The sequence below is a fragment of the Colletes gigas genome, unplaced genomic scaffold (assembly GCF_013123115.1).
Source record: "Colletes gigas isolate AHSC1104 unplaced genomic scaffold, ASM1312311v1 Colletes_gigas_Sc00034, whole genome shotgun sequence".
NCBI classification, from domain to species: Eukaryota; Metazoa; Arthropoda; class Insecta; order Hymenoptera; family Colletidae; genus Colletes; species Colletes gigas.
The window spans coordinates 1,391,494-1,404,855 of NW_025106663.1; the positions used below are offsets into that span (position 1 = coordinate 1,391,494).

The following is a 13,362-nucleotide window of genomic DNA, read 5'->3' on the forward strand; positions in this document are numbered from 1 at the left end:
TGTACAATATAATTTTATAGTATTCTAATCAAAGAATAGAAAAAAAAATTTAGAAAAATACACTTGTTCTGATTTAACAAAAATTTAACACAATTTAAATGAACTAAAATACTATTTAAAAATAGCTAATTTTCTTTTACTTAATTTTGTAGTATTCTAATCAAAGAATAAAAAAAAAATTCAGAAAAATAAACTTGTTCTGATTTAACAAAAATTTAACAAAATTTAAATTGAGATATGATTTAAACACAATTATTTTTCATCTATTATTTCCATTTCTATCCTCTTTTACTTAATTGTGTCCAAAATAATTTTCTAATATTCTAATCAAAGAATAGAAAAAAAATTCAGAAAAATAAACTTGCTATAATTCTAACAAAAAATAACACAAAATTAAAATCGAAATATGAATTAACCCCAATTATTTCCATTTTATTCCCTCAATTTCTCTCCTCCATTGTTTAATTGTTCCAAGCCAGTTGCACGAGACACCCCATAGACTAGAATCTCATCTTTCTACGTTTCGAGCAGCATTGCTACTGACAATTTAATTGATGCAATCGAAACTGCCGCTCGAGCCACGCCGTACAATTACACATTCATTCATTACAAGAACAGCTTAAACGCAGTTCCATCGGCCAGTTGTGAATCGATCTATTTCAATAAAATTACATCTGCCTCGTGGATTCTTGCTAAGAGCACCTATCGATCGAGTGGCATTATGCAATATCGCGATAAAAGGTTACTCCACAGTCTTCCTCAAGATTGATTAAATCGTGCTCGAAGGTTTCTTCAAATTACAACTTCGAAGAAAGAATTTTTTACCCACAAAAAGAAGCTTAACACTTTACCGACCGGTAGCGGTTGATTAATCGGCTATCGGTCGGTAAACGTCGACCGATAAAACAGTTGATTAATAGGCTATCGGTCGGTAAGCGTTGGCCGGTAAAACAGTCGATTAATAGGCTATCGGTCGGTAAAGAAGCTATCTTTTTCTCATTAAATTGAAACACATGAATATACTTCAAAGCACCTTTTAACAAAAGTGTACTTTTTCTAAATAAAAACAAGTGCAATTATACTTTTTGCAAACAAAAAGAAACGCTTTGATTAGGCTTTTTAGCTGAGAGAAAGGCACTGGAGAAAGTATTGCATATTCCTAACGTCGTTGATTTCGAACTGTTTTCACGGAAAAATCGCTGAATTTTAGAATTTTATTTAACAAACTCGTACGATACTCGATGCACCAGGATGTCGCGATCGATTTTGCAAGTTCGTGATCGTCGAACGAGCAGATCACGCCCGCGAAACCGCGCTCATCCAGCGAGCACTTTATTGAAAAGCCAGTGCAACAAAGTGCTCATCGGGAGGCGAAAATTTTTACGCATCGATGCTCCGCCTGCGTTTCGAGAACACGTTTATGGACAAAAGGATGCATGCAACAATGCAGCATGACGCCAGAAAACGCACACTTCGCTTCGAACATCGAAACGTTTAAAACCCATTATGCAAATTCGATAAAATAATTTACCTAAGATACTATTATCTCTGACGCCATTTTGGTTGCAAATTCACTTTGCAATTGTACTATTCAATATTTCAGTTGGAAAATAAAAATAGAAAAAAAAGTGAATCTATAATCTCAAAAAATATGAATTTCATTTTATTTTATTTTATTTTATTTTATTTTATTTTATTTTTATTTTATTTTATTTTATTTTATTTTATTTTTATTTTATCCATTTGACACTAAGAGTACACCAATAGATTCTATTAATGACAAACAAACTTAAACAATTTAATATTTTGCTTGGAAAATAAAAATTATGATTCATAAAAATAAAAATTTTTATTTAATCCTGTCGCCAAACAAACTGATTTCGAAGAATGAAAACACGTTAAATTATTATTTTCCCTCCCCAGTGAATAATCAGATTTATTTTTAGCCGTGTCCACGACTCGACTTGTAATTATTAATGTTAATTTTGTTTGCTCTATAATTTAATGCGGCTCCAAAGACACGCTGCGTGACGCGAGCGCTCTCGTTTCTGGTGTTCGGAAAAATTTCACCGAGTGAAACCTTGCGACGCCTCTCCGCCTTCCTGTTCGAGCATCGACGACCTCGTTAGATCAATTTGCCAACGTTTTGCACCCACAAGCCGCCCATTATTGCAACGTGGATAAATTGACGGTGTGGGTCGCGACGGATAAACAGGAAATTAGAAGCGTATCCGCGCGATTTGTCGCTCGGGCTGTTCCATCGACTGCCATTGGAAAATTACCAGCCTGTTATGTTTAAATTATCGGGGAAACGCTTTATAATTCATCGACACGGAACGTCAAACGATTATCGCGCGTGTAATTTAAAAATACAACCACTGAAAGTGGTCAAAATGACTCTAAGTTCTCATAAAAATTCTAAACAAGTTTACTCGACTGGATTTTCACAAATTTACTGTAGCTTTCTATGAGAGAATATAAGTTTACTGATTGATGATTGCAGCGTCGGTAAGTCAGTTCATCGGTCGATAAAAAATACCTCCAAACATTTACCGACATTTCGGTTCTTTTTTACCGATAATCGAATTGATAAATGTCGGTAAATTATCGACAAATTTACGATACCTAGTAACTTTTGGCAGTAATGTATATTTACTCGACTGGATTTTTACAAATTTACTGTGGCTTTCCATGAGAGAATTCAAGTTCAGTGATTGGTGATTGCAATATCGGTAAGGCAGTTTGTCAGTCGATAAAAAATACCTCCAACCAATTACCGACGATTCGAACTGATAAATGTCGGTAAATTATCGACAAATTTGCAACATCTACTAACTTTTCGCAGTAAATTATGGTGTAATGTATATTTATTCGAGTATCTATCGTTTCAATTTTGTTGGTAGACATAAATACACCATAATTCTGGTATTAAAAGTGGTAGACGAATACTTGGGGCTGGAAAGAGGCAATTGGGGTTTAAATAGCGTGTGCAGGTTTTAAGTTTGTCGGATTTAAGGTTACCTGGAACGAGTAGGAACCCTTGACGAGACGGAGTCTCGGCTCGTTCTAATTTCGTCTTAAATTTTATCTACCTTAAGCGCGCTCGAGAACCGTCATTATATTCGAAGTGGAAAAGAATATCGGTCTTGTTCTGAGAGCGTGTTCATTAGTATTCTGGCCGATGCATTTCTAGTGGTCGACTGTAAGACGAGTAAAATGCCCCAATCATAATTTCATTTCAGATGCAAATACCCGGTCTGTTCTTAAAAGCACGCCACGAGAAAAAAAAAAAAATGGAGAAAAGAGTAACGTTGGAAATTATGGCACTGAAGTATTGCGGCCGTTTCTGCTCGTCTACTTAATTGCTCGAAGGTTAAGTAAATCACATTTCGCGCGAACGTGGCAACCATAAAACGCCAGGCGGATTTTATATCGGAGAAACAGTGAAAATAATAGAGTTAGGTGAATAGTTTATTACTCGTTTTAACGCAAATAGATATCGTCTTGTTAAAAGTCGAGTCTCGTTACGGGAGAAAATATTACAGTATTTTAATAAATTTCTGTGATAAGGATCAATGAGATACTGTGTTGCTATTCGAATTGTAAAACGAATAACTGTAATTACACTAAGATGTTTACAACGATTTTTACGAGGGTCAGTCCACATCAATCTGATTGGATTTTTACTAAATTCCTGAGATTTTCTTCATTTTGCAGTTTAAAAAGTCACAAAAATTTGTCAATGTTACTTTTCACTAATTTTTCAATTTGGAGTTGTGTTTACATGGTCACAAAAATTTGTCAATGTAATTTTTCACAAATTTTCCAATTTTGAGTTATGTGTTTACATCATCACAAAAACTGATCAATACACATTTTCACCAATTTTTAAATTTGTTTACATGTGTTTACATGGTCACAAAATCCTGTCAATTTAACTTTTCACCAATTTTCCAAAGAATGCACCGAATTTAAATACTCCAAAAATATCTCGATGACCAACATAAATAAACTGACCACGATTAATATTATTTTCTTTTCAAGTAACAAAGAGACAACGCATGTGGTATGTCTGATGTGAACAGTGTCACTGGAAAAGCGACGTGTCGCGAATGGAAACGATATGGACGACCGCTACGGCGCGGCGTATCGAATGCGTTCGAAATTCGTAATGCGTTAATGAATTTAAACTCCGCTTCCACTCTTATGTATCATAATGTCGTGGTACGTCCATCGGGATCAATTAAACCATGTAAAATGGACGAAGAGTGGGCGTAGTTGATGTCACGTCTCGCGCAAACTTTCCGAGGGATTTCAAATTCAATCTGGATCGACTATACGTCGTCTTTATTAGCATAAAATAATTACTTGCACGCGCAGATGAACGTTGCTGCGTACGCTGATTAAGAATCTTCCTCCAGAAGCTACCTAGCCACAACAAATGTTTCATCAAATAATTATTTACTCCAAAATAAAAGCACACAATTGGAGTAAAAATTAATTTAATAATTAGAAGCTATTTTTTTTATATTTGGATTCTGTTATTTATGTTTGGTCAACGTTAGAATGAGAGCACAATAAATAATTCAAGATGCTCGATAAGCGTGATCAAAGACACGAGGGTCGTTTCATAGCAAATCGATTACTGTCATAGACGATGTCAGGGATTTCGTACGAGCTGACATATGCTTCAGTTAAAAATAGATCTCGTTTTTTATTACTGCTATTAAACGAAGAAACGAACAATGCAATGGAAATGAACATTTATCAATTCTTTTGTAAAAAAAACTATAAATTTTCAAAAATATGTAAAGTAAATATTTTAAAAATTCTATTAGAAATCACAAGTGTGGAATTTTGCTATCTTTTGTTTTAGCTCGAAATAATTTTATCATTGAACTTTGACCTCGAATAAAATGATGCAAGATTCATTTACTATCAAAAATTTTGGACTTCGAATCACGTTTTAATGACCAAACCTAAACGTCAAACGAAGAGTAACAAATATGTTACAAGAATAGAAATTCAGAAATCCAAGAATTAATTTAAATACAGGGTGTCCTGACAACCGTGGGAAAAATTTTAAGGGGGGACTCTAGGGGCCAAAATAAGACGAAAATCAAGAATAGTAATTTTTCATTTGAGGCTTCGTTAAAAAGTTATTAACGTTTAAAGTTAAAATGTGCAGCGCGCGCGGTTCCCCTCTCACAGGCGCAACTTTGAACGTTAATAACTTCTTAACGAAGCCTCAATTTAAAAATTACTATTCTTGATTTTCGTCTTATTTTGGCCCCAAGAATCCCCCATTAAAATTTTCCCCAGATCCGAACATTTTGTACAATACAAAAATTTATTTGAAAATCCATTTCTCGTCGTTTATGTCGAGCAAATGCGACACATTCGATGAGAAATGACTGTCTCGCGGTTGGCTAACGAGATGGACGCGTTTAGACGGTGGATGGAAGTGTCATAGGCGTTGTTTTGCATCGGGATTTAAATTTAACCGGCGCGTCAAAGCGTGAAACGGATTTGAGACGCCACGTGCGGCAACAACTCACCCGGTGTCCCCGATGTAATCCAGCATTCGTATCTTCAGCATCTCCGGGCGAGATCACGTGCGACGTTTAAAGAGAACCGCGATGGCGGGAACGTCGTTCGACGAGGAACGGGACGGTGGCCAATATCGAATCGCTCTGATCGAACGGTACCACGTCCCCGATGCCTCGAATCGAAAATGATCGCACGTGACTCGTGGAACTACAGAGGATCTCTCGATCGCGTTATCGAGTTAAAATCCTTCGCGATTTTCCAACCGTGAACACGAGAAATCTCATTTTAAATACACTGCACTCAAATATTTCACTCACGATTGATCAATTTTAAATTGTGGACACCAAAATTGTGATTTTTAATTGTTCAACGAAAAATCGTTGTACAGACACATTTTTCATTTTTACACTGGGCTGACGATATTCCTTTGACACTATTTAATTTCTGTGGAAGAATATAAAAGACACTTTTGGAAGCTTCGAGGATTAAAATTGTTATTTTAGAACGTTATAATGTTTTGTAACTAAATATGGAATAGAATTGCCTTTAGTTGGTTTTTATTGCTGATGTTTAACCCCTTGGCGTACGATTTAAATAGAAATAATTTTTCAAAGGTATACTATTTAATTATATAATAAAAGCATATAATGAAATCGATTTCAACCTTCGACAGCCGCCATATTGGAATCGATTTCAACCTTCGACCGCCGCCATATTGGAATCCACTGTGTTAACAGAAACTATTTAAAATTAAACAGTAAACGTTTGAAAAACTATTTCTAATTAAATAGTATTTAGAAAAATAATTTAATATACTCAATTAACCTCAAACTTATCATAAAATCAACATAAATAGAATAAATTTTAGAGCTCGAAACTAAAATTCTAGGTTAATTTAAATAACATCAAGAACTTATAACTCGTCAAATCAAAGAGTTAATTTTGCAACTAAATTTTGCTCATATCCTGTCTCATATAAACAGTATTTTTAAATCTTAAAAAACTTGTAATTCACTTTCGACCACAGATAACCTATTCGAGGACGTTCACGAAACGAGAGTCTCGATCGTTTAAAGGTGGAGGAATGTTTAAAGCTCGGGAGCAAGATTTCTATTGGAACGTTTAACGAATGATCCACTTAAAGTAGTCGATCGAAACGGGGGCATGATTTATGCGAGAACGTTCCGCGTAGCCGCGACTCGAAGACGTTTCAATTACGTTATCGGTGCGCAGAAGCGGGACACCTGACGACAGTGGCGCCCTCGTCCGTTGAAAATTTCCCCTTCTGTTTATCTGTTAACGAACGAATCGTACGAGAAAAATACGCAGGGCGATTTATGCGCGCTGGAACGATCTTTCGCGTAACGCGAAACTTCGTCCCTGGAGACGTTTCAATTACGTTATCGGGCGGCTCAAGGCGACCGGGGTGAATTTAAATTTCCGTCGTCCTTGCGTCAATCAAAAATCGCTGAAACGTCTGAGCTCGTTTTATCGAAACGAATACGTTTGTTTCGTTTCTGAAACGAGTGCAGAACTGTGTCGTCGATTATCGAGAAATCAATCATTTGTCAAATATAAAACTCTACTTTGGAAATAGGGAATTTTTTATTTGAAAATATTTTACCAAATTGAGGATTATTTATTTTTTTTCGTTACCAAACCACATCAAATGTTATGTAAAAGAATTTTGTAAAAATTGATTTAATAATTAGGGAGAAAAATTAAATTCTAGTGAGAAATAGGGATTATTTTTGTTCTTTTGTGCAAAGTTTGTTTTGTAGGTGAATTGGTAGGTTTTTTGATACTTTTACGATCTCGTAAGGCGGATGCAAAGCTAATTGCGCATGAATTCTTATCGTTCTCAAGTTTTCCTTCTCTTAACGATCATGGGAGCGGTCTAAATGAGTGATAACACACTCGATATCAAATCTGGGCTGCAGAGCGGATGTTTCTCAGTACAATTTCTTCAGAATTGCGAAAATGCAGACGCGATTATCGTTATTTATACAGCAATGTTAATATCACAACTGTAAACACTCCATGTGCAATGTATAATAAAGAGAATTTAAGGTTTCACCCAATGTACTGTTTGGATCAAATTTAAATGTCCCCAAAATTATCAATTCTAATTTGCAATATTCAAAGAAATTCAGTCACAATGACCACTATTTTCATTAACACAATTTATTCATACACCAACATTAATATTCCAACAATAAACAAAAATTTAACCCACAATGTATAATAAAGAGAATTAAAGATTTCACCGAATGTACTGTTTGGATCAAATGTAAATGTCCCCAACTCGAAATTAATTAATCTATCCATCCAAAGTACGAAGAAAAAGTAATTTTCACAAAGGCTGAAAGACAATCTCTGGTATTCAATTGCAAACGCATGTAAAGTAACTTTCTAGAAAAAAATGTCGTGTAATTAATCGTACAGATAAGCAGACAGCTCCAAGTAGCTAATGTTGTGTAGATAGCGGGGTAATTAACGACTGGCAAGCCTGCGCGCGAGAGCAAAGTCGCGGTCCACGTTTTCGATACATTAAAAATTCATTTAATCGCGAAACACGTTGGAAATTCAATTTTGTCGGAAATGCATTTTACGATATTTCACGCTAATTACCTTTCTTACGAGTACGGTTTGTTGCAATGCGCGGTGCACGCGCGTTGTCCACCACGCTTTAATATATTTAATACTGCGCAGCTCGTACTACGTTCCGTTAAAATTTAATCAGTGCCTCGCTCGGTTTCCTTTAAGATGAGATTATACACGTTGCAACGTGTTCTCAATCTTCCTCCAGAAATGACAGAATCTTGATAAAAAGTTCCTCGACTTTTCAATTTTTCTCTGAGAAAAAAGCTCGCTGGAGTTACATGGGCATTGTCACGACATTTTTGATGGGATATTAGACACTCGATACTTCTGCAGCGACTTACTATTGTTTAAGAATGTTTTTTACTGTGGAAGACGTCAAAAAAAAAAATGATATTTTTGCATTTTTTTGGACCCCTGGGAAAAATTTTAATGGGTGATTCTGGAGGCCAAAATAAGACGAAAATCAAGAATAGTAATTTTTTAATTGAGGCTTCGTTATAAAGTTATTAACGTTTAAATTTAAAGTGTGCAGCGTGCACAGTTCCCTTCTCACAAGTGCAACTTTAAACGTTAATAACTTTGTAACGAAGCCTCAAATAAAAAATTACTATTCTTCATTTTCGTCTTATTTTGGCCTCCAGAATCCCCCCATTAAAGTTTTTTCCACGGTAGTCGAACATCCTGTATGTGTGAAAGCATATATTGAAAAAAATTTGAAGTTTTAGGCTATAAAAGTTAGTATCGAGTGTCATCGCGTGGTTTTCGTTGCTGAACTCGCTCGACTGACTCGAGCAGACATAACAACTGGGCTGGCAGACTTGTAAGCGCAGAAAAAGGAAGCCAAGGAATAAGAAAGTTCCTTCCGTATCCGCGATCGGCTCGGTTCGCTGCGTCAACGAAGAAATGCATCAGGGGAGTTAATCGATCGCAAACGATAACGGGATCTTTGATGTATCTTGGGACGCGTAATCGCGGATACGTGATTCGGCGAAACGCGTAACGAGCAACTCAGCCAGCCTGAACGGTAAACTCACCCCCTAGATCGAGCACTGTAACGAGCCTCGCCTCGAAAGGACGTCTTCTTTCGACCGAGTACTCGACAAAAACCGTTGCAACGCCACTACTAGGCTTAGCCTAATTGTATAACGTATCTACACTCTCAAACTACGCGCTGATATCACGGTTAGGTGACTCGAGAGACCTCTAAACTGTTAATGGGATCAATTCTGAGGGTCAATTGTTTGGTATTTTTTTGTAAAGAAAGTATGCCACTTTTTGCTTTGGTGATTTTTATATACACTTGTCACCCTCTCAATGATATTTACAAATTTTTTCAGGGAGATATTCTCAAAAATAGTTATAATACAAGGCCCCAGAGATAAAGGGTTATCCAGAGGTCTCAGTTGCTTTACTAAATTTTTTTTTTATAAAGGTACTATACCACTTTTTGGATTGGTGATTTTTATACATATTTGTCACCCTTTCAGTAGTACTTACGAATTTTTACAACGAGAAATATTCAAAATTAGTGTCAAAATCTCTAACACAATCGTGCACCTGGGGAAAGTGCCCTAAATCAGTATTCTAAATTGTCTAAATAAAAAAAAATGAAAACTATTCTTAATTAGGATACATTTGCCCATAGCTAGTAGCAATAGAACAGAAAAAAAATTGCTATCAAAAAAATGGCAGCATTTTGAATTTAAAATATCGATTTTTCTTGCTTCAACTTTAAAACTCTAAAAAAAATAGAAAAAATAATTTTGATTTCAGTTTTTTACTAGCTATAGTAACACATGTACCATAATTAGGTGCAAAATTTGAACGAAATCGAAATAGAATGGAAGATTTTCATCACTAAAGGTCTTCAAAAGTATATTTTTAATTCTATATATGTCATACATATTTAAAATTTTGTTATTATTATTATTACACTGTGTATGTTTAATGAAACCTAAATAGAAGTTAGTTAAATCCCCAAAGATCCTCCAAAATAATATTTTCCATTCCCCCATATGACCACTCACTCTCACCCAATTAAAAACACAGTTTATTAAATTTCTGTTGCCAAAGACCGCCCATTTACCTTTCTTGCGACACCCTCGATTTCGTGGAAACGATTTCTGTCGATCAAAAGTCGCGATAAATAGAAAAAAAAATGAATCCGCCAAAATCGTTAGAAATCGCCTAATCGATTCTAAATCGCGAGTTACGCCTTGTAAATTAACCAACACGCGAACAATTACAGCCAGCAACGCCGGTAATTGCTCCTGGCAAAGTGACTCGTTATGGTCGGCGCGAACCGCGATTTTTCCCAATAGATCACATACGCTTGTAAATCCGCTGTATCTCGTCGTTAAAAAGATTAACTCGATACGCTACATCGGGCAGCGCTAATTACTTGTCGTTCCACCAATTACCAGCCAGAGGGAGATAACATTGTCAGCTGGCGAGCCGCTACGAAGCGGCTGTCGCCGTGTTTGCATAGACCAAGAATCCACGCGTGTCCACTGATCCCCATGGATCCATAGATTCCACTATTTCACTCTATTTCACACTAAAACTCCAAAAAATTCCAAAGAACTGTAGAACTTTCACACGACGGTCACAGAGAGAGAGAGAGATCGGTGGCGATCGATCGAGGATCGAGGATCGATGACGGAGGCGAAGTCGTTCGTTCGTACGCCACACGCTACGCGACCTGACAACCGATCGAAATGCCGGAGGACTGTTTTAGTGGCTGCTCAATGCATCGCCACTGGCAGTCACTCCCTTCTCCCGATTTCCGACATCTCTTTTCTCTTTCCCTCTCTCTCCCACCGCCACCTCCGCCGACCACCTCCAGGCCTTCGAAGGCTTACGAAAGACCGGCGGAGGGAACGCTGTGCAAAACACGCCGTTGGTTCAGCTGTTTTCGAGCTGAGCTCGAATTACGATTATCCGGGGCGCGTTTGGGACCGACGATACACCCGGATAGGTGGATTAGCGCATCTTTTTTTATTCGAACGTTCTTAATCGTGCATTCTTCAAGCCTCTCCGTTACCTCGTGCGCATATTTTTGTATTTTGCGTTAAAAAAAGGCGATTTGTTTCGAATTATACATTCGTGAAATTCGATGTTCCTTTTGAGGGTGGAAAAATTTTAATGGAGGATTCTAGAGGCCAAAATAAGACGAAAATAAAGAATAGTAATTTTTTAATTGAGGCTTCCTTAAAAAGTTATTAACAATTAAATTCGAAAATTTCGAATCGTTCTGGAAAAATTATTTTCAGTTGTGGGGGTCAATTATGACCATTTTTAGTCATTAGACATACCATCGAATTCCTACGGATTTTCGAGAAAAAAATTCGAGTAGACATAAATTTTTTGACAAAATTAACAAATTCCAAATCGATCTGAAAAAATTATTTTTGTCTAGGAGAGTTAATTACAATCATTTTTTGTGAATAGACATACCCCCGAAATCCTAACCATTTTCTAGAAAAAAATTCGAGAAGATGTGAAATTTTTCGACGAAAAAAAAAGATTTCAAATCGTTCTGGAAAAATTATTTTCGATTGAAGGAGTCAATTATAATCATTTTTGGTGGATAGACATACCCTCGAAATCTTATCCACTTTCTAGAAAAAAATTCGAGAAGGTGTTGAACTTTTCGACGGAAAAAAAAAATTTCAAATGGTTTTGGAAAAATTATTTTCGGTTGCAGGAGTCAATTGCAATCATTTTTCGTGAATAGATATATCCCCGAAATCTTGCGCATTTTCGAAAAAAAAATTCGAGAGGGGCGGATCTTTAAATGTTAATAACTTTTTAACGAAGCTTCCATAAACAAATTGGTATTCTTGATTTTCGTCTTATTTTGGCCTCCAGAATCCCCCATTAAAATTTTTCCCATGGTTGACTGAACACCCTGTATATTAAACAGATTTATTTGCATTCTTATATAATTCATTGTTTTTAAATTATTATTATCAATGAATAATACAATTCAATGGCCTTAATATTTTAGTATTAATTTAGTCATTTCTATTCTGTTTTAGCCATATAAGTTTGCAAGAAAGGGCATTGAAAAGTATTATTCATTGATAATAATAATTTAAAAACAATGAATGCTATAGGAATGTACTATAAAAAAAAATTCACTGTATGCACTGTGGGTATTGCAAAAAAAAATCAGAGAATAATTGTGAAATTTTGAAACTCCAATTATTTTCCTAGTTTCCAACATAAATTATACATTTGAAAGGCGGCTGTTATGCTTTCTGTATTTATTTATGCGGAAGTGAAAAATTTCTATCGGTACACATTGCACTACTTTCTTCGAGTAAAAGCTAAACGAGCTATTAAACTAATTACAGCTTATTCCAAGAAATAAATATTCTATAATACAATTCTGGGGGTATAACAAATATTTTGTATTTGTTGATTGCCTTGCAAACTCAAAAAAAAATATTTCTTGCAATACAGTGGTTTCTGAAACCATTCAAATAGCATAAGAAATATTTTTTCTACCCCCATAATTAAAAGACATATTAGGTAGCCTTTATTGTTTTAGGGGTGGTCGACCACCGTGGGAAAAATTTTGATGAGAGATTCTACAGGCCAAAATAAGACGAAAATCAAGAATACTAATTTTTTAATTGAGGCTTCCTTAAAAAGTTATTAACGTTCAAATTTGAAATGTGCAAACTATTAACTTTAAACGTTAATAACTTTTTAACGAAGCCTCTATTAAAAAATTACTATTCTTGATTTTCGTCTTATTTTAACCCCCAGAATCCCCCATTAAAATTTTAAGAGCGAACAAATTTTCTAAATTTTCTAAATTCTCTAATTTTCAAAATTATCTAAAGTCAATATCTAAAAACGCTAAAATAAACGAGATGCGCTGTGGATGAGTATGTTATACACTTCAGTTCCAGCAACCCCTTTCGCCTGTTCCTCTTTCTCAATTGTCCTCCCTCGCAAAGCACCGCCTCCACCTTCACTTTCATTCTGAAGAGACGGTTCACGAGACGAGTAAAAGGATCGGTGTATGCAAACATAAAATACAGCACGGCTCACGGGGCTACATATTTTCTACCGTATTATTAATACTTTTTCTTCGGCCAGAGAACGCGGTACTTTTCATTTGCCCGTTAACGCTGGGCGCTCACGTGCGCCATTCTTTCTATTTACAGCACTCGACTGGGGGAACGTGCGGTAAAA

The 13,362-nt window shown here is 35.8% G+C and overlaps 1 protein-coding gene across 3 annotated transcripts in view; it reads right to left on the bottom strand.

Moving 5' to 3' along the window:
- LOC122402254 (rap1 GTPase-activating protein 1) overlaps positions 1-13,362 on the bottom strand; it is a 105,166-nt gene that overhangs the window by 85,417 nt on the left and 6,387 nt on the right. Inside the window, exon 1 of one of the 3 annotated variants that reach the window (XM_043404890.1) lies at positions 5,559-5,707. The exons of the other annotated variants lie outside the window; for them this stretch is intronic. Coding sequence (XP_043260825.1) covers positions 5,559-5,599 — 41 coding nt within the window. The 5' untranslated portion in view covers positions 5,600-5,707. Of the gene's footprint in view, positions 1-5,558; positions 5,708-13,362 lie in introns of those variants that run through there. 3 annotated transcript variants of the gene reach the window in all.